This window comes from Somniosus microcephalus, chromosome 26 (genome assembly GCF_052327205.1).
Source record: "Somniosus microcephalus isolate GS21.2 chromosome 26, FLI_Smic_1.0, whole genome shotgun sequence".
Taxonomy (NCBI): Eukaryota; Metazoa; Chordata; class Chondrichthyes; order Squaliformes; family Somniosidae; genus Somniosus; species Somniosus microcephalus.
Window position 1 is genome coordinate 13781413 of NC_141012.1, and position 22616 is coordinate 13804028.

General features: G+C 40.8%; 1 protein-coding gene across 4 annotated transcripts in view; it reads right to left on the bottom strand.

The window, feature by feature from the left end:
- The window catches only part of sik3 (SIK family kinase 3), a 349943-nt gene that overhangs the window by 91832 nt on the left and 235495 nt on the right, over positions 1–22616 (bottom strand). For all 4 annotated transcript variants that reach the window (XM_085967854.1, XM_085967856.1, XM_085967853.1 and 1 more), the window contains 2 exons: positions 2489–2613; positions 1302–1425 (listed from right to left, as the gene is read on the bottom strand). In XM_085967854.1, the coding sequence (XP_085823980.1) occupies positions 1302–1425; positions 2489–2613 (249 nt within the window). The remainder of the gene's footprint in view (positions 1–1301; positions 1426–2488; positions 2614–22616) is intronic.

Consider the following 22616-nt stretch of genomic DNA (forward strand, 5'->3'; position numbering starts at 1 on the left):
CATTTATATAGCGTCTTTCACGACCACCGGATATCTCAAAGCGCTTTACAGCCAATGAAGTACTTTTGAAGTGTAGTCACTATTGTAATGTAGGAAACACGGCAGCCAATTTGCACCCAGAAAGCTCTCACAAACAGCAATGTGATAATGACCAGATAATCTGTTTTAGTGATGTTGATTATGGGATAAATATTGGCCAGGACACCCTGCTCTTCTTCGAAATAGTGCCACGGGATCTTATACATCCACCTGAGAGAGCAGACGGGGCCTCGGTTTAACGTCTCATCTGAAAGACGGCACCTCCGACAGTGCAGCACTCCCTCAGTACTGCACTGGAGTGTCAGCCTAGATTTTAGTGCTGAAGTCCCTGAAGTGGGACTTGATCCCACCGCCTTCTGACTCAGAGGCAAGAGTGCTACCCACTGAGCTACAGCTGACACTGCTTAGATGCCATTTCATGCCACACGCAAACATTTGGAATAGAACATGGAAATGATTCAATAACACAAACATTTGTTGAAGACAAAAACCATTGGGTGTCTACTGTACAAATCAAATTGGTATTGGAAATGGAATGCAACTTTTCTAAATTCACAAATAATTAGCAGAGATATTGCATGATTAAAATTCCCATCCTGAGAGTTATGAGTACTTCAAAATAAAAGTGCTAATGAGATTAAAGAAGCCACTTAATGAAAGAACTCTGATGTCCACATTCCAAATACAATCATGCACTGTTTGGGTTCTTTGATTCAACTAATTTTCCAGATTTTTACCCCCCACAAAAATAATTACATATAAATTAGTGTCCATTAGAGAAATGTGTAGAACAGCGAAAGTTAGCTCAGAAATCAAAACAACTTTTAAAATCCTATGTAATCTGCTGAGGTACCAAAACTAGCTCCTTAATAATTGGCGTTTCCCTCAAGTGAAAGGACTATCTGGGAAAAATCGCACAGTTTTAAACTGTAAAAGACCGACATACCAGAAAAGCCTACATTATTCCTAGCAGCTGCAGGAATTACAAAGTGATTCAGTAATAAATCGCGTACATAAATACAAACATACTAAAATATAAACTAGAAGTTGCTTCTGTATTGTAGCCATAGATGAGGATTATGGAAAAACACTTGGATCATAACAGGTGCTTTCTCAACTAGTTACATTTATTAAATTACAGAATCAATCATTTCTGAACCACACACTAAGGGCTAGCTTTGCCACCTAAAATGTGAAGTCCTCATCAATGTTTCAGTGTCTCCCTTTCTATTCAGTGCTTTATGTAAAATGATGGTTCTTACCTGTAGACATAAAGAATGGAATGCGGAATTTCCCACTCAGTACCCTGGCCCGCAGGTTCTGCAGTGTGCTGCCATCAAATGGTAGGGCCCCACACACCAACACGTATAGTACCACCCCCAAGCTCTGCAAGGAACAGTACATGGTAATGAAATGGATCATATTACCGTGAATCGCATTTTGTATTTAACTACTTATCCTTTTCTTACTCTCTCCCCTCCACTGCTGCTAAACTCTAGTCCGATTACGCCAAAGGAATTGCTGACTCTTCAGCAGCTCTTTAATCAGTCTTATGCTGTCAACTCAGCTGGTTGAATATCTCCATCTACACGAGGATGGAATAGGTTTCATGTCTCACATCTTTCACAGAAGTGCTCGTAGAAAGAAACAGCAACAGGAGTGTTGATATTTCTCGGTTTATGTAAGAAACTGATAGTTTGACACAATTTTCTCTCAGGTACTGCACACTTGCAGATACAGCAAAAATATTGATCTATGTTCAAAAACGTATTATCTATGGTTGAATATTTTTGCTTTCTCGCAAAAAATGTATAATTTGTTCTATTTACTGCATTCTAAATGTATAAAAATATATTGGCTTGGGACAAAGCAGGGAAAGTTTCTGAACTCAACACTCAAGAGCATAACATAAATTTCTTCAAAATTTACATTATCAGCTTCATTTGTCAACACAAAATGGGAAACGCTTCTACTCCTGGTGTATTTTGAAAGGCGTTATTATCCTTCAATAGCCAAACATTGAAATGATGCATACATATGTAGAGGGGGGAAAAGCACAGGCTACAAAGTTGTATGACACAGTCCGCATAAGGCTAATCGAAAACTTACATTTTATAAGGCTTTCATGAGAATGTAGTATAATTTTATGGCAGCAGTTCTTTATTTTGTGGCTTCTGCTCTAGTGCAGCCAAAGGTGAAACATTCATTTAAATAGATAATTTGATAAATGCTCTTTTACTGCCCAAGGCTGGTTGTTGTTCAGCAATAACTATACAGCATTTAGATAAATGGGGATCAAAATTCGGTGAACTTAAAAAAAAAAATGCTAGTTTGACCATACAGATACTATCCCAGTTTGGACAAGCCAATTGTGTCAAACAGTAAAATATAAACTGTCAGAGGCATTTATGTAATAATAATAGAAATAAAAGGAGCCTCCGCAACTCACCCAAATATCTACTTTGGGACCATCATACTCTTTTCCTTCAAAGAGCTCAGGAGCTGCGTACGGTGGACTCCCACACCATGTTTTCAGCAATTGTCCTGGGGTAAAGATGTTACTGAATCCAAAGTCTGAAACACAGTAATCACCTTAGTTTAGTATATTTAAGTAATGTGCATCACAAATAGAGATTTCAATTGTTTAGGTAACATTTTCACACATAAAATGCACAGTTTTTTTTTGATATTAATGCCTCGTATTTTGCCAGTAATGGTTCTCAATTAATGTACTGCAGAATGCAAGTATTTTGTATCTGTGCTCTATTTTGTTTACAACTTTAAATCAAGCCCATCCTAATCTTATTGCGCGGAACTGATTAGAAACTAGTTATTTTCAGCCAAATTGTACTACACTGTGCAAAGCTATGTTGTAATGGTTGGTTAGCTGTCACTAATAAGGACAGTGAAAGATATAGTAGTAGGGGGACAGACAGCTAAAGCAGCAGGTGAGAAATAACTAATTACTTGTAACTTGAAGTCCCTTATTTCAGCACAGAACCTGCTGTTTCGATCAATGCAAGCTGTCTTTACATTTAACTTCAAGTGAACTCGTTTGTTCTGTTTCGTGTTGATATTTCTGAACCTGAAATTTATTCGGAGAAGGGTGCTATATTTTACTCTGCTCCATCACATGTGCTGTCAGAAACCGTTCAGTCCAAAGGACTTTACTGGGAATTAGTAACCATTTGTCAGCCAGACGCATAGGTTTCACTCACCCATAAACTAACTGATATCAGTAGATGGATTATTGTAAACAAGTAATCTAACTGGCCAGGCAGGCAAGCATTAAATCTATGGCAAAAATCTACATTCCTTGAATGAGCTCCACTGCATAATTATATTACAACTTATTTTGATCTACTCATATTCATAAGAACATTCTAGCAGGCTTCATGATGGAATTGAAGAGCTCAAGCAGATTAATGCACTCTGCGCTGTCGATCTCCTATTTCAGCAAAGGACACAGTGGAATAATTATCACCACGGACTGGCACACCATAGGAAAGTAAAATCTCAAAACCATTGCCAGAAAGAACAGGTTTATCCATGTCCCTAAAGAAAGTAATTTATCCCAATACTGTATATCCACTAATCGCTACAGATGTGTGAATGCTCTTAGGCACAGAGGACTTTAAGCCAACTGTCGCATTCTGTTATCACCGTGTGTTTTCTTTGACGGTGCTCTGTTGCAATCTTCCACCCATTCAAGCATGCATTATAGCCTCTAACAACTTATTAAATGGAGCAAAGGTCATTCATCAGAACAGATTTTCTATTAGAACAGTTAACAACAAGTGTTTTGCTGTATGTAACAGAGGCCCATTGTGTTGCAGTGCACAAAAATGTAATTCACTTCAAAGGAAATAGCTAATAAAAGACGAAGACTCACTGTGATACATTGAAACTGCAAGGAAGTTTCTAAATTAAAAGTTTATCAGAAGTTTACACGTAAGTTGCAAATTAATTTTTCACACAATTTCTTCTTGCTTTTAATAAATCCCCATCAAGTTCCAGTGACAAATAGCATGCTATAAATGCAACTGAATCACTACTAAGCTATTTTAAATCTCTTGGAGTAACATCTTAGTGCAGACAATACAATGTCAGAAGGCATGCAATGCGACTTTGAAGTTTACATGGTGGCGGTTTAAAATGTCTGTCGTCATCATCATCAAAATCAGGATGCTGAACTCAAAACCCTCCCCCAGTAAGAAAAAAATCCTCCCCAAAGGAATTCAGTCAGAGCAGTCAGGAAGGAGGCTGTGATGAAAACTGCTCAGGCATATAAACACCTCTGTAGATGTTGTTAATGCCGCTTAATCAATTCGCCAGAAAGTCTGCTACAGCATCATCAGAAAGGACTTCTTCCTTGCCAGCTTTACCTCCCTCCAGAAAACTCCAATGAGACAACATCAACAGTCACTGTACTTTGAAAGTAATTCACTGTGTGAAGCGCTTGCAGACATTTCAATTAGATAGAGCTAAATAAATACAAGTATTATTATACCACCAATCCTAAATAAATCTAAGTTCGAAGGACTGTTGAGACAGGGATTCATTCTTAAGGTTTGCTTGTGATAGACAAGAACCTGGGATTCAATCTACTGTATTATCTGACTCCATAGACGGAAACTCAATTTGAACCAATCTTTATTCAATCCAAGCTCTCTTCTTTGATGAAACTTGGTTACAGGGCAACTTGGAGGGATCCAGTAGGATCTGCTTTGGCCTGTCAAGTGATGGTAATTAATAGATTAAAAAGAAAAACTGCAAATACTGGAAAATTTAATTTAAAAAGATACAGAAATGCATAGTGGGTTAGCCAGATTCTGAAAGCAAAAAACCAGGCATCCTGCCAGCATTTTCTATTCTTATCCCATTAATTAAAACCAGCTAGGTGATTTTCTTTAAACTGACCTACGCAGGTATAGCTCTGAAAAACATTTTAATGTAACCCTCTCAGAGCACTACAGATGTACTGTATCTAATATCAATTAACATCCAGCCATTTTGTTTTATTTTCAGCAATTATAATTCTGGATTTATGTCATCTAAATTACCTGCAAATCTGTTGAATGAATCAAGTATGACATAAAATTCTATGAGTGATTCCTTTTAAGCGTCAAGGAAAGGAATAAAATTTTAGATTAATTATGTCTGGCCCTTTCAATATGGTGCAAATTTTACTGGAAATAATCACTATGAACAAAGTTAAACCACACAACAAATACCATTACAGGCTATTGCCCTTGATAGCAAGGGAGTTAAAAGCAAGCTTTGATCAATGTATAGATTTTGCCAATGGATTCCTAGGTAACTATATTTTTCAAACTCAAACACTTTTTCAGCTTCCACCCACCGCCGTGTTCGAAGATGACCTTGTACTCTGTTGTCCTGTAGTGTGCACTACTGATAATCCATTAGCTGCATTAAAGGGGAACTGGATTCATATGAATTACCACATAATACCCAATGTTACAAAGAGAAATGTGTACATTCACTGTTGCGTCTCCGTGATATCTTATTACCATGTTGTATGCATTAAAACTTGGATAAAATGCAACCCTGTTCTATGTGTTGAATTTCCCTCTTCAATTATATTCTACATAGGAACAGTCACTGGAGGAAACTTATGTCCAATGTTCCCGCTAAGGTGCGTGCGCGCATGGCCGCGCAGTAATCTGAAAGGCCCTGTGCAGGCCGCTCACCAGCTTTTACACTGTAAATACTGCACATGTGTAGAAATTTAAAGGAACCGCGCATTAAAAGAAACAGGCCACGCAGAACAAAGCGCAGGTCATAGGGAACAATGCTTATGTCAGTCATAACAGGGACAATTCAGATGAATAGAGCTCTTAAAAGGTGAGAATAAGCTTATGTGTCAAATTAATTTAAGACAACAGTGTATGGTCGTTCACTGGTAATTAAAAATGATTTTAATATTTTATTACACCTTGCACAATAGTTTCCTATGTTTTCACACCTTTGACATTTAAGAACATAAGAAATAGGAGCAGGAGTAAGCCATATGGCCCCTTGAGCCTGCTCTGCCATTCAATAAGATCATGGCTGTACTTCTAGATCAACTCTACTTTTCCCGTCTGATCCCCATATCCCATGACTCCCTTAATGCCCCAAAATTTATCGATCTCGGTCTTGAATATACATATCGACTGAGCCTCCACGGCCCTCTGGGGTAGAGAATTCCAAAGATTCACCACCCTCTGAGTGAAGAAATTTTTCCTCATCTCAGTCCTAAATGAACGACCCCTTATTCTGAAACTGTGATCCCTAGTTCTAGGCTCTCCAGCCAGGGGAAACAGCCTCTCAGCATCTACCCTGTCAAGCCCTCAGAATTTTATACGTTTAAATGAGATGACCTCTCATTCTTCTAAATTCCAGAGAATATAGGCCCATTCTACTTAGTCTCTCCTAATAGGACCCTCTCATCCCAAGAATCAATCCAGCGAACCTTCGTTGTACCCCTCTAAGGAGAGTATATCCTTCTTAGATAAGGTGGTCAAAACTGTACACAGTACTCCAGATGTGATCTCACCAAAGTCATATATAATTGCAGCAAGACTTCCTTATTCTTATACTCCAAACCCCTTGCAATAAATCCAATTTGATGGGACTCGTGATTTTAATCGTCCAAAGTCACATTAACAGTTGCTGCTCTCTACTATCCCATTGCTTACTTGATACAACACTAGATATTTCTTTAAGTTGTTAAGTTTTGACATATTTAGATTCGGACTCACAACTCACATTTATATAACTGAAACACTCTGATTATGTCTTCATCTAAATACATTTGATGGTGTTGGTGATCTCTGCTAGTAGCTGGTGTGCCTCAAGTCATATTTTCACACCTGACTAATAATTAAACTGACACAGACTGCTCCTCTTGCATTTAAACAGGCTGACAAATCTGTCTCATCTGTGATCATTTAGCAGAATTTTCCAAATGATTTTGCACTGTACACCAAACAGACGTGTGACATGTGAGCTCTCTTACTGCTAACAGCATTAATGTTTCAAGCTAATTAACTGAACACCCCACACAAATCCTTTGAGGACTGCAGTGCTCAGGCTGCATAAAAATTTACATTTTGTAAGCATAGCATAGTGCATAGGAATACAAATGTGTTAAAACCAGGTCTGTGCCTGAAATCCCAACACAATCAGCTCCTAACAGAAGCAGCCAGGGAAGGGAAGGAAAATAAAAATGGAATGATGGTATCTCGGGCCATTATTGAGGATGTGTGGCTCACCATTTAGTGACACCACAGGTGCTGCACCTTCCTTGTCCAGATCATTAGCTGCACACGTTTCCCTCATTTTGTTTCAACAACCAGTATTACAAATATAAAGAAAATTACTTCAACAGAAATAAATGGAAAATTGCAAAGAACATTCAGTATCAAAAGTTCATTTAGTCTGTAACGATTCAAAAACTTGTGACTTGTGGTCATATGAATAATTGTAGTAAAATGTTTCCATTCAATGTGCCCTTATGTTTTTTTGATTTTTGTGGAACACTGTCCACTACTCATTTAATTCTGTTTTTCTTTTGTGCTGAACTTTGACATAAATAGAGACTTATCAAAGTAATCACAAGAGTGCACGAGGTTATGACAAAGACACAGCAGTGTTTCCATTCCTTCAAGCAACACTTCATTTCATCCATCTGAACTAATCTCAGTTCTCAGAAATCAATGTTTTGAAAAGATTTCCACTAAAAAAACTCCCATCTCCAAAATCCATCATCTAACCGCTAAATTGTAAACCACATGCTGTACTCGCATAGGAACTATGCTTTGATTGAGCTAATGTTTGTTAAAATATCAAGTTTTTTTTTAATAGTTTGCTTCAAACTTCAAGTTATTTTTTCCCCTCTTTCTCCCCCGCCCACCTTGTGCCACACACTGTTCTTCTTGGTCAAGAATAGGGAGATAACCTGCTCCTAAATGTCTGCGAATCTGTATTGACTGCTACAAGGTAACAAACACATTAAGTGAACAGAAATTAGGGCAAAAGTCCCATCAATTTTCCTTTCTGTCCGTGTCGAAAGTGCATCGCAGAAAGATTTCAAAGTACAAGATTTCAAGCACATTGTGTGCTCTACCATCCTATGGCACAATATTTTGGTGCACTAACTGATTCTACAATCAGACTGTCTACATCAGTTTTTCAGCCAATAAGGTAATCTGCTAAATTGGATTTTCCTCTGAACACTAGACAGAAAATTACTTGCAACAATATTAGCATTATTGTGTTGCATCTATATTGTCTGCCAAAATTGCTCACTATAATGCAAAAATAAACCCCGGCTCCTATTCTCTACTGCTAACCATCTTCTTAAACCCCTCTCCCCTCCACCCTCACCTCTGATAACAAATGTGAGGAGCTCATGGACTTCTTGGTCTCTAAGATTGAGACCATCTGTTCAGCTGCCTCTGATACTTCCCTTCCTTCCCCATGCCCACTGGGCCAAACTTCCTCTAAGGTTCCCCCCTGCCCTAGCCCTGAACTCACATCTTTCTCCAGTTTCTCTCCGATCTCCCCTCATGACCTCTCTGCGCTCATCTTGTCCATGAGACCCACCTCCTGCTCCCTCGACCCTATTCCCACCAAACTGCTGACCACCCAACTTCCTTTTCTGGTTCCCTTATTAGCTGATATTGTTAACGATTCTCTCTGCTCAAGTACTGTCCCCCTCTCCCTCAAATCTGCCATCATCACCCCTCTCCTCAAAAAACCAAACCTTGATCCCTCCGTCCTTGCAAACTACCGCCCCATCTCCAACCTCCCTTTCCTCTCCAAAGTCCTTGAACGTGTTGTTGCATCCCAAATCCGTGCCCATCTTTCCCGCAATTCCATGTTTGAATCCTTCCAATCAGGTTTCCGCCCTTGCCACAGTACCGAAATGGCTCTCATCAAAGTCACAAATGACATCCTTTGTGACTGTGACAAAGGTAAACTATCCCCCCTCGTCCTTCTTTACATGTCTGCAGCCTTTGACACGGTTGACCACTCCATCCTTCACCAACGCCTCCCCACCGTCGTCCAGCTGGGTGGGACTGCACTCGCCTGGTTCCATTCTTATCTATCTAATCATAACCAGAGAATCACCTGCAATGGCTTCTCTTCCCGCTCCCGCATCGTTACCTCTGGTGTCCCCCAGGGATCTATCCTTGACCCCCTCCTATTTCTCATCTACATGCTGCGCCTTGGCAACATCATCCGAAAACACAGCGTCAGTTTCCACATGTACGCTGACGACACCCAGCTCTACCTCACTACCTCTTCTCTCGACCCCTCCACGGACTCTAAATTGTCAGACTGCTTGTCCGACATCCAGTTCTGGATGAGGAAAAATTTTCTCCAATTAAATATTGGGAAAACTGAAGCCATTGTTTTTAGTCCCCGCAACAAACTCCGTTCCCTAGCCACTGACTCCATCCCTCTCCCTAACATCTGTCTGAGGCTGAACCACACTGTTCGCAACCTTGGTGTCATATTTGATCCTGAAATGAGCTTCCGACCACATATCCGCAGCATAACAAAGACTGCCTACTTCCACCGCCATAACATCGCCCGTCTCCGCCCTTGCCTCAGCTCATCCGCTGCTGAAACGCTCATCCATGCCTTTGTTACCTCTAGACTTGACTATTCCAACGCACTCCTGACTGGCCTCCCACATTCTACCCTATGTAAACTTGAGGTCATCCAAAACTTGGCTGCCCGTGTCCTAACTCGCACCAAATCCAGTTCGCCCATCACCCTTGTGCTCACTGACCTACATTAAGCAGCGCCTCGATTTCAAAATTCTCATCCTTGTTTTCAAATCCCTCCATGGCCTCGCCCCTTCCTATCTCTGTAATCTCCTTCAGCCCCACAACCCCAAACCCCCCCCCCCACCCTGCCCCCCCAGATATCGGCGCTCCTCTAATTCTGCCCTCTTGAGCATCCCTGATTATAATCGCTCAACCTTTGGTGGCTGCGCCTTCTGTTGCCTAGGCCCTAAGCTCTGGAATTCCCTGCCTAAACCTCTCCGCCTCGCTACCTCTCCTTCCTCCTTTAAGACACTCCTTAAAACCTACCTCTTTGACCAATCTTTTGGTCACCTGCCCTAATTTATGCTTATGTGGATCGGTGTCAAATTTTGTGTCTTAAAATATTCCTGTGCAGTGCCTTGGGACGTTTTATTACATTAAAGGAGCTATATAAATACAAGTTGTTGTTGTTGTCATTTAAGAGATATTTTCATCTGTGGAAATGATGCATTTAGCAATTAAAAGTTATGCTGCTATGGCGCCTTCACATGATAACCCAACCTAACATCAATTTGCCCTGCAGGAGTAACATGCTATCTATTGCGCTTTGCCTTCTGTTGATTTCCTCTGTTCCCTGCACTGTTCATTTATATTACGCAACTCTCTCTTCCCACAGCTGTCAACATTTCCAAAAGGTTCATTATGCTGGGTAAAGCATGACTTGTTTGTAACTAAATCAAACTATTCATCATTCCATTATGCTGCACTCACACAGCAATGTCTGTATACTTTAACCCCTTTAACTGGCCTATTGCAAAAACTTTAAAAGTACATTTCTTGTGTTCCTTTAATCTTTTAAAGGTGATAGTATTTTTGTAACAGAAGTGCGTGCAAACTAACAATTAAAAACATAATTGCCAAATAACACTGTGAATGAAGAAATCTTTTGTGGCTCTGTGCAATTCTTTTGCTCAATTTTATAACAGGCACCAGTAATTTATAGAAACATTTAGACAGATGTTATATAACACTAAAATGCATTATTGTTACACAAGAATTGCAATTTTCAAAAGGTTAAACTTTACACAACTTGTAGTTCCATGTTTGCAAGCCCCATTCCCCAAAAATGTAATTCATCACATAGAAAGTAAGTTAAGCCAAAGGAAGAGGAAATACACACAATATTCTGTTGAAACCCAGCAGACATAGAAACATAGAAGATAGGAGCAGGAGTAGGCCATTCGCCCCCCCCCCCCCCGAGCCTGCTCTGCCATTCAACGAGACCATGGTTGATCATCCAAATTCAGTACCCTGTCCCTGCTTTCTCCCCATATCCCTTGATCCCTTTAGCCTTAAGAAATATATCCAACTTCTTCTTGAATATATTTAATGAATTGGCCTCAACTGCCTTCTGTGGTAGAGAATTCCACAGGTTCACCACTCTCTGGGTGAAGAAATTCCTCCTAATTTCTGTCCTAAATGGCTTACCCCTTATTCTTAGATTGTGACCCCTGGTTCTGGACTCCCCTGTCATCGGGAACATCCAGTCTGTCTAGTCCTGTTAGAATTTTATAAGTTCAATGAGACATACATGCGTGGCTTTCCTTTACCATCTTAATACTCAGTTTGGGTCATTGAAAGCTCTCACTGAGATATGTAGATTCTTTTCTATAGAAAATTGGTACAACAACATTTCAATCAACTCCATAGGTCTAACAGCCTTTATACTAGTCGTTTCTGCAGGTCCTGTCCTACCCCTTCCCCAAATTGAAGAATCTGGACCTCAGACATCAATCCTCAAACCTCCGGAATTTTTCAATTATATAAAATCTCATGTACCCATTTGTCCATGAAAAGACAGCATATGAATACCATACTTTACATTAGTTACACCAGAACAAAATAACTTCCTGGATCTTATTGTGTTTCAGTAAATGTAGTTCCAAAATGTGAAATATTCAAAATATGAACTGTAAGAAATACAGTTGTAATAAAGTTACAAAAAAAAAATCAATACAATTTCATACCAGCAGATATATCACACGAGCAGGCTAATGAAATGGTTAATGTTTCACATTCACAGTTGATGACAGAATACAGCAGAATGTAGTAGGATCGGTACATCTAAACTGTAATCAACAAAATATATTTGGGAGACATGATGAAAAGGTGCAATAGTATCGACACCAAAGCACTGTCCAGCCTTATCTTTATGCCACAGTACACTTTCATAAAAAATATTGGTATCAAAAATAGCCACAATTCTTGTGGATTTGAGAGCTCTATAAATCCAGAAGCTATGATGCATTCAAATGTTTATGTAGGAACACAAAAAATGCAAAACCAATGTTTCATCATCGAAAATTAGTTTAGCTATACAGTATAAGCTTTCATCTTTCGCATGTGGTCATACAGAAGATCCTACATTGCAGAACATATTACATTTTCATCTGGTTTAAATGAGTTAAAAAGTAATTAATTTACTTCAAGGAAGTTTACTAGTTAGTTTCAGATTATGACATTATGTAAAACAGCTCAGATTTTAAATAAAGAAGTCTCCGTATTAGCCACATCAAGAAAACAAACTGCTGAATGAGCGCGCTATTTCATTTCCGAAGCAGTTACATTCCCACTTCTCTTTAGAAATTGCAAAAGAGCCATAATTCACAAGTACTACAGTTATTTAGGTCTGCACGGAGATCTCAGAAAAGCACCCTTGTTACCAGTGCAATACTGTATTTGAAAGCAAGTCTGATTTGGACAAAATTTAATCTAAACTTAAAATGTGTATTCACAGGAACAGTACAGACTGGAGCTAAATGTAGTGTGAACTGTAAATTAATGATCCCGTTTGCTGATTTCATATATCAGTATTTTTAATTTTTTACAGCTCTTGCAAATCAGTTCAAGTGCCATGAGTACATTCTCCTGATATTCAAACTAATGATTCACGAGTTGAAAGAAGGCAAATTTATTAAAGTGGCAACTATACCAAATCTCTTCAAAATACTAACATCCACTGGTGCATTTCTGAGATCTCAGTGAAGACCTAAATAACTGTGCTACTTGTGATTTATGGCTCTTTTGCAATTAAGCAGCGACCTGCACAAATTCACATTCCTTCTTTAAGGCTGTATAGTAGATCCTTATATTTTTTAAGAGGTGGAAGCCTAGTAAGGCTTGCAATCTAACAGCTCCAGTAACAGGATACAAGACTCCCATTCAGAGGATGCGACCGACAGTCAAACTGCACTACTTGGGTGAATTGCATCAGTTCTCAGCAAGGTGGAGCACCTCACAATGGAAAGCGGAATGTCTCACACTAGGAAAGCCTGCCTTTTCCTGAGCATCATAGAGCAACGCAAACATCAGCCAGGAAGTGGTCCAAAATCTAGGTCATCCTACCTAGCTAGCGAAGGAATAACAAAGTAAAAGTGATCCCCCAAAACTAAAGAAAGACTTGCATTTATATAGTGCCTTTCACGACCTCAGGTTGTCCCAAAGCACTTCTGAAGTGTAGTCACTGTTGTAATGTAAGAAATGTGGCAGCCAATCCTGCGCAGCAAGTTCCTACAAACAGCAATGCGATAATGACCAGATAATCTGTTTTAGTGATGTTGATTCAAGGGCAAATATTGGCCAGGACACCGGGGATAACTCCCCTGCTCTTCTTCAAAATAGTGCCATGGGATCTTTTACATCCACCTGAGAGAGTAGACAAGGCCTGGGTTTAACGTCTCATCCGAATGTCGGCACCTCCGACGGTGCAGCACTCCCTCAGTACTGCACTGGGAGTGTCAGCCTAGATTTATGTGATCAAGTCTCTGGAGTGGGACTTGAACTTGAACATCAGAAACAAAATGCACATTTTAAATGTTGAAAAAGAATCGGTAAACAACAAAAATAGTACAAATTTTTCTATTACATTCTTTAATCCTGTAAATAGCTTGCATTAAAAAAAATTCTTTAGTTAAGCAACGCCTTGATTTCAAAATTCTCATTCTTATTTTCAAATCCCTCCATATCTCTGTAATCTCCTTCAACCCCACAGCCCCTTGAGATATCTGCGCTCCTCCAAATCTGCCCTCTTGAGCATCCCTGATTATAATCACTCAACCATCGGTGGCCGTGCCTTCAGCTGCCTGGGCCCTAAGCTCTGGAATTCCCTCCCTAAACCTCTCCACCTCTCTTTCCTCCTTTAAGACGCTCCTTAAAACCTACCTCGTTGACCAAGCTTTTGGTCATCTGCCCTAATTTCTTCTTACATGGTTTGGTGTCAAATTTTTGTCTTATAACACTCCTGTGAAGCGCCTCGGGACATTTTACTACGTTAAAGGCTCTATATAAATACAAGTTGTTGTTGTTGATAGATCATGGAAACAAATCTGATCCCTAGACTCTACCTGAAACAATGGGGAAGACATTGTTCTTCATATATACAAGTATCCGCGGTCTGACTAATGGAACATTTAAAAGCGATCCATTTTTAATCAAAACCCAGCATTATTGTGGTCGTTCCACAAAGCATTGGCTGGGGATACATACAGTGAGCACACACACTGTGCTGTAAAATACTCCAAATTCATTATTTTAAAAAGATGAGATAGAACAAAATAAAAGTAGCAAAACATTGCATTATTTTCTTAAAACAAAATCGAAGTGGCATTTTAATGAAATGGGATATATTTAGTGATAAACATTAATAACTGTATTACTACTATCAACGATAATCAATTAAAGTACTGGTAACTTCAGAGGATATGAAAGGTAAAGGAAGGCCAAGTACAATTTCTGAAGTACTATTTGACAACAAAGATCCAAACCGACTATTTACATCAAATCCCAAGTTTGGGCTCACCCATTAATATTACCTAATTTGCCTTGTATTCTCTTTAGTTCTTTTCAACCTTAAAAGTGTTTTCCACTATGGATATAAATTTCTCAATTTTAAAAAGCATGAAGTGAATATATCGACACAAGAGCAGTTAAGTACTTACAAATTATTACATTGAATACATGTGTCACAAGACACTCGGAAACCACCAAACTGCAAAATGCAAAGGTTGAGCAATTTACAACTACCATCTAACTATACGTTTATATTCTTGAATCCGTCCCCTTGAAAAAGTGTAACCTTTATGCAAGAATTACATTTTTATTTTCTGTAATACAACAGTAACAGGCCCAATGTTTATTACTGCAGACTTGTGAATCTAAAGACTCTGCAGTTTTAATTACAACAACAACTACTTGCATTTATATACTGTAGCACCTTTAAAGTAGTAAAACGTCCCAAGGTGCTTCACAGGAGTGTTATCAAACAAAATTTGACACCAAGCCACATATAGCGGTATTAGGGTGGGTGCTGGGAGAATGTTTCCCTTGGCTGGGGAGTCTAGAACCAGGGGCCACAGCCTCAGGATAAAGGGTCGGCCATTCAGGACTGAGGGGAGAAGAAACTTCTTCACTCAGAGGGTGGTGAATCTTTGGAATTCTCTACCTCAGAGGGCGGTGGAGGCTCAATCATTGGGTATATTCAAAACAGAAGTCGATAGATTTCTGACTAGTAAGGGCATCAAGGGATATGGCGACAGGGCCGGTGAATGGAGTTGAGGCAGAAGATCAGCCATGATCTCATTGAATGGCGGAGCAGGCTCGAAGGGCCGAATGGCCTACTCCTGCTCCGGTTTCTTATGTTCTTATTAGGGCAGAGGACCAAAAGCTTGGTCGAAGAGGTAGGTTTTTAGGAACGTCTGAAAGGAGGAAAGAGAGGTAGAGAGGCGGAGCCCCATTATACTGAAAAATGTAAATCATACAACTATTATTTAAATCAATGTTACTTTCACTGATTTTAAAAGTATAAAATCTTCACCAGTTTTTGGCACAGTCTCGTCAGACTGGGAATACAAGGCTTTTCCGATATAAAACATGAATATGCTCTCAGAACCCCAGAGGTGTGCTAATACTTTCGGTGAGTCTCCCACACGGATAGGATGGAAACGAATGCTCAGGAGGAACATGAAACAACCTGGAAACTTGCCTAACTGTTCTTGTCCAGGAATGGCATACAGATCTGCAAGATCTAAAGATGGAATTTTTCTCCTCTGAGAATGGGTCAAGCTCTAGCATCAAAACCCATAAAATAATTTCAGCATATACTGTACCATATAAAGTTTATTCAAGATTACCAAATAATATTCAATTAGCTCATGAAATAAAAAGCAAATTAAAACCTGCTTAATATACTGATTTTATTGAAACTGCAGTATATCTCTGGGGTATGAGGTAGGCCTTTCAGTTTTCAACACACTGATGCTAACATGCATAGGATTATATAGGACAGAAACAGGCCATTCGGCCCAACCAGTCCATGCCGGCATTTATGCTCCACTCGAGCCTCCTCCTGTCTTTCCTCATCTAACCCTATCAGCATAACCCTCTATTCCCTTCTCCCTCATAGAAACATAGAAGGTAGGAGCAGGAGTAGGCCATTTGGCCCCTCGAGCCTGCTCCGCCATTCAATGAGATCATGGCTGATCATCCAAATTCAGTACCCGGTCCCTGCTTTCTCCCCATATCCCTTGATCCCTTTAGCCTTAAGAAATATATCTAACTCCTTCTTGAATATATTTAATGAATTGGCCTCTACTGCCTTCTGTGGTAGAGAATTCCACAGGTTCACCACTCTGGGTGAAGAAATTCTATGAAGATATGCTTATCTAATCGCCCCTTAAATGCATCTATACTATTCGCTTCAACCACTCCCTGTGGTAGCGAGTTCCACATTCTCACCACTCTCTGGGTAAAGAAGTTTCTTCTGAATTCCCTATTTGATTTTTTGGTGACTATCTTATATTGATGGCCTCTAGTTTTGCTCTTCCCCACAAGTGGAAACATTCTCTCTGTATCCACTCTATCAAAATCTTTCATGATATTAAAGACCTCTATTAGGTCACCCCTCAGCCTTCTCTTTTCAAGAGAAAAGAGACCCAGCCTGTTCATCCTTTCCTGATAGGGGTACCCTCGCATTTTTGGTATCATCCTTGAAAATCTTCTCTGCACCCTCTCCAGTGCCTCCACATCCTTTTTATAATATGGTGACCAGAATTGCAAACAGTACTCTAAGTGTGGTCTAACCAGGGTTCGATACAGGTTTAGCATAACTTCCCTACTTTTCAATTCTATCCCTCTAGAAATAAACCCGCGTGCTTGGTTTGCTTTTTTATGGCCTTGTTATCTGTCCATACTTTGAGTGATTTGTGTATCTGTACTCCGAGATCCCTTTGTTCCTCTCCCCCATTTAGATTCTTATTTTCCAAGTAATATGTGACCTCCCTATTTTTCTTACCAAAATGTAATACCTCACATTTATCCGTGTTGAATTTCATTTGCCAATTATCTGTCCATTCTGCAAGTTTATTAGTGTCTTCGTGTAACTTGTTGCAGTCCTCCTCAGTATTGGCTATCCCCCAAATTTGATGTCATCCGCAAATTTAGAAATTGTGTTTTTGATTCCAAAGTCTAAATCATTAATGTAAATTGTGAACAGCAGTGGTCCCAGCACTGATCCTTGTGGAACACCACTTCCCACCTTCTGCCACTCTGACTAGCTACCCTTTACCCCTACTCTCTGCTTTCTGTCTTGACGCTTATTCATCTGAAAAACCATGTTATTTAAATCTGTAATGTTGAATTTTAAAAAGGAGAATTAAGATTTTGCAGATGGCTACTGCTGTCATCAAAGGCATATTTAAATGTTTATTTGCAATAAATTTAGGCAGAACCAGTGCAATTTGTTGCGTATAACTTTGGACAAAACAGAACCGAATATGTAAAGTACTGATTTCCAGGTGTTACAGCAGCAACTAAGGAACACTACGAAATAACAATGCCTTAGGGTTTGTGAAAATAACAATATATTTTCTGTACACTGCAACTACTTTTAGAACAGTAGGGATGTTATCAAGTTTCCCTTTCCTTACCTCAATGAACGTAATTACTCATAATTGAAGGCATATAGGTAGGAGCATTTATCATCCTCTCCTGAGCCTAGTACAGGAAAATTTCGATTTACCGGCACCTAAATAACCGGAAATCTCGGTTAACCGGCAAAATTCAGGAGTAGGTTCAGGTAACTTTTATTACTTGCCTTCCTCCATCTGTTGCTGTGCAAGGGTGTGGCTGCAGCTGTTGCTAAGCTACAGAGACGCTTGGAACGTGTGGCCATTGTTCTGAACCTGTTGCGGGTTTGTTGCTTTATACGGAGCTCTCAGCTCCGTATCTTTTACTATAGCTTTCGGTTATCCGGAATTTTTGATGAACCGGCACCACGTTGGTCCCGTCCGTGCTGGATAAAAAAAAGTTTCCTGTACACCAGTTTGAATTGAAAGCGCATTTGGAATTATAGGCAACATCCTCCACGGAAAGGGCAACAGCTTGGTCTCTTAAATGGAATACGCCAAGGAATATACACTAGAGTTGTAATTCTGGGCAGTTCCCTAGTATCAGACAGTTTCACAGAAGGTGAAAATGAAGTTAAAAAAAAAACGCAGTTCAACCATCACCCGCTATATTGAGATTATTATTAAAACTGCTCCAGATGTTGTGGATAGCAAGTTCAGCACATCCTGGTTCAGTACTGAGTACATGATCCTCCCAGCAGACTGTCAAGTTTACACTTTTCATCTCGTAAAAGTTGATCTGTAGTCAGTTCAAAATGGAAAAAAAAAATTTGGGGGGTGGATAGTGGTGTTGGATTCAGTCATCTTTTTCAGCATTCAAAAGTTTAGGAAGCATCTGGGGATAATTACTGTCCAATTATGACTGTCGATCATTGGCAGCTTCAAAGTATAAAATAACTTATGCCGGTTAATTTAAATTAAATTTTTAGCCTTAGAAGCTGTCAGCTACTAGGTACAAGGTTCACAAAAATCACGTTTCTGAAGCTTTGACTACGATGTTCTTTTGACTTGCGTCGCTAACTTCTCTTTACCTTTCCTCTCCTAAAGATTAACAGCAGCTTGCTACTTCAAGGAAACAATCATTTCTTTTTGTAATTTAAAACAAACCAATTTAAACACCTTCAGACATTTTCTAGTGAAGCATTAGATTTCTTCAAGTAAAACAAATACATTTTAGGGACACGAGGTGGAAGACAATATTTTTAACTGAAAGTTGACCCCACAATAAAAATGTTTTAAAAAAAAGATTGTTTCTTGCATTTCGCCTAAAATAAATGGCAAATTTTGAGAGACAAAAAGCAGCCAACTAGACACATGCCATACAGAGGATCAGCACCGTTCCCATTCACAGATCCCCAACGTCCAAAGAGCTCTACACCAGGACTAGAGTTCTGGATTATGATGTAAAGGATACAAAGTAATGGTAGGTAAGGAAGAAATTCTTGCATTTATATAACACATTAATAATTATTTTGAAATACAGTTACTGTTGTTTCGTGGGTAAATGCAAGAGCCATTTTGCACACAAGCATGAGGTAAATAACCAGTCAGTCAGTCAGTCTGTTTTAGGTGGTGCTGGTTGAGGGAGGAACACTGAGCAAATTATCTGGAGAACTCCTTTTCAAATAATATCATGGGATCTTTAACATCTACCTGAACAGGCAGTTTAATGTCTCATCTGGAGAGTGGCACCTACAACAATGCAGCACACCCTCAGTGTCAGGCTAGGTTACGTACTCAAGTCCCTAGCCATATTTACACTGGTACTGATTTAGATCAGGATCTTGGAAACCAGCTTCAAGCATTTGCACTGCTAAAGCTGCATTCCTTATCATAGCGGCAAACTCGCAGGCCCAACAACAAACCGGACTCATGATTTGGCCACTGGGATAAGGAAGTCGGATTCAGCAATGTAAATGCAAGGCGGCAGCTCATGAACGTCAGTCTCCCAGAATCTGAACTAGGAGAACGCAAGTACAGTTGTGGCTGTGGAGTTCGGCTCGACTTCACATGCTTCTGGCTCAGAGGTAACAGAACTACTAACTGAGCAAAGTTAACACAACAATGAATATTGATGTAATGCTAAAGAGTTATCGCCACAGAACATGTCCTTTCATTGTTGATTCAATAGTATTTGAAGATATTGGTTCTGGAGTGAGTAATTAGATGTTGGTGTTTAATTAGACTTCCATGGAGCAAGACTGATCTGTGGAAATAATACCCAAATAATCTAATCAATCACTCATTCTGTATTCTGCTTGTAATCCTACTCCTACTAATTTTGTTTGAAAAAATTTAATTGCTGACTGCTATCTTTAAGCTGGAACATCACATCACAGTAAAATGTCTGATGACACCAGTGTTTCAGTATGTTGCCACGAATATGATTGAATCACAGCTCTGTTATAAGTGAAGGACATCCAGTGTTCATGTTCATCCACAGCAAACAAAATATTCTACAAGTCACCTAGCATCATTTATCAAAACCAAAGAAGTCACAAATCTGACCTCAATGTCTTCACTATGGTTGGTAAGTACTTACAGTATTTAGTAAGTGTGCTGGCATCTACTGATGGGATTAATAACACAATAGCCAGTATGGGCTGCATTTTCTCAGCGGTGTCGGGGTGGTGGTGGGAGAGCTGGTTGCCGGGTTCCGGTCCCGCTCCCAGTTGCAGCCGCTCTGTCAAAGGGATTTTCCCTTGATTGGCCTTGTTAAGCCCGCCCTGCAGGCTTCCCGACCAATTAACAGGAAGCGGGTCTGGTGACATAATTTGATGACGCGTCATCAGCCAGTTTCCTTAAAGGGACCACGTCCACATTGAATTTGACAGTCGTGCTGTCAGTGTTTGAGAGCATTGAGGTGCTGCAAACACTGACGAGCACTGCACAAAGGTGGACGGTTGCACCCAGGCTCTCCAATGACTCCCTCTATATGTTTATGGAGGGAGTCACAGCATGCAGGGAGGTTCTCTTCCCTTCCAAGGGCGGAAGAGAACTTCCCAGGACACCAACACAGCACATTGCATGGGAGGACGAAAGCAGGGATGTGGTCAGGAGTCCCTGGCTGCAGTGACGCCAACCTTTGAATGATCTCAGTGGATCACGAAACGTTACTGCAAAGCCACACTCAAACTCACCCTGCTGTGCCACTCAACACATCCCCATCACTCTGCCTTCCCTACCCTACTCCTGCACATCCTTACTCACACCAACTTACCTTGCACCTCCACCCATCCCTCTCTATCTACATTATCACTTCTCCATCTCACTAGCCACTCCTCACACTCACCCTCATCCTAGTGCAATCGTACCAACTAACAACACACAAGGGTAGGCACTTGAGAGGTTTAGCCAATGTCCATGTGAAGTTTCTGGTAATGTGTTGTCATACAGTGAAATCTATATTTTCAACACTGCCCCTTATTGGACAGATCTGTGCTCACCTTGATAAGTGTCTTACTGAGCTCCAGTGATTGTTGAGACATAACTCCCCCCATCCCCCCCCCCCCCCGCTATAGTGATGAGTGTGCATGGAAAGGTTTGGACATTAAAGGGATGCTGCTGGTGTGGGACGGTGTCAACCTGGCGCATCATGTGGCAGCCAGGGTTTACAGCGTCGAGTGAAGTAAATCTGGCCATGGTGATGCCATCGCTGGCCTCCCGGGTTGTCAGGGGCTGATGCCCTGTGTCCTGTGTAGCATCAGGTGATGGCGGAGAAGATTGGTGTTGTTGTTGCTGCTGGTGTGCCTGTTGATGTTGGTGTTGGGGCTGAGTGTGGAAGGAATCAGAGGAGCAAGGTGGGATAGTTTCCAGGGCACCGATGTTGCTGCAATAGATGTCAGCTGCAGATGAGATTACAGAAGCAATCTGTCAATGGTGAGAGAGGTTGTTCCAATGAGGTGGCACTGGACATACAGTTGGCTCTAAACATTTGCAAGCTAAAAAAAAATCTCTATGGGGGAAAAATTCGGTTGATTAGTGCCTCCCGTTAGCGCCCTAACGGGGCGCAAAGCAACTAGCGCCCAGGGGCGGCGACGTTTGCGCCGCTTGCAAAATTGACCAGACATTTTGCGGCAGCGCTAAACACTACCGCCACGATCTCCTGCGCCTGCAGATCATGACGTCAGTCGAGCGTGTAGCGCCCCGGACCGGATATTGAGTGGCGTCCCCTGCCTTTCCGCCTGTCGCTAGCAACGACAGGTAGAGGGGAGCGTTTTGCAGTCGGGAAGGAACTAGGGGAGCGCTATTTAAAGGCGACCGCTTCCTGCCTTTTTTTGTCGCTGACATTTTTGCACCACACATTCTGAGAGAGAGCGAAAGAGAGAGAGAGAGAGACTTCGGGAGAGGTTCAACGCTGTGTGAAGGAGTTTTGGGTACTGAGCAGCACTTTGCAGGTTCATTTTGATCTGACCTTCCTTGCATCAATTTAGAAGAGACTGTGGGGGCTGCACTCTGAGCTCTTTCCCTGGGCCTCTCCATTGTTCTTTCCAGCAGAATTGATGTACAGGTCTCTCCAGGCCGAGATTCAAGGCTGCAATGAGCAGGGTGTGGATGGAGAGCAAGATCGACCCTCCCCTTTAAGAACTGGCCGGCGACAGTGTGTCTATGTTCCATTGCTGACTGACATCACATGAGCTTCGCCAGCGCTCTGAGGTAGCGCCTCGCTCATCGGCGTTAGCGCCTTGAGAGGTGTGTAGCGCCTGATTTAGCGCTCCAATCACCTCCAGGGGTGATAGAGGCCAAGCTGGCAGTCGGTGGTGATAATTAGCGCCAGGCCCTAACCTTTGCGCCTGGCCAATAATTGCGCCCCAAACGGGGCCATATCGAATTT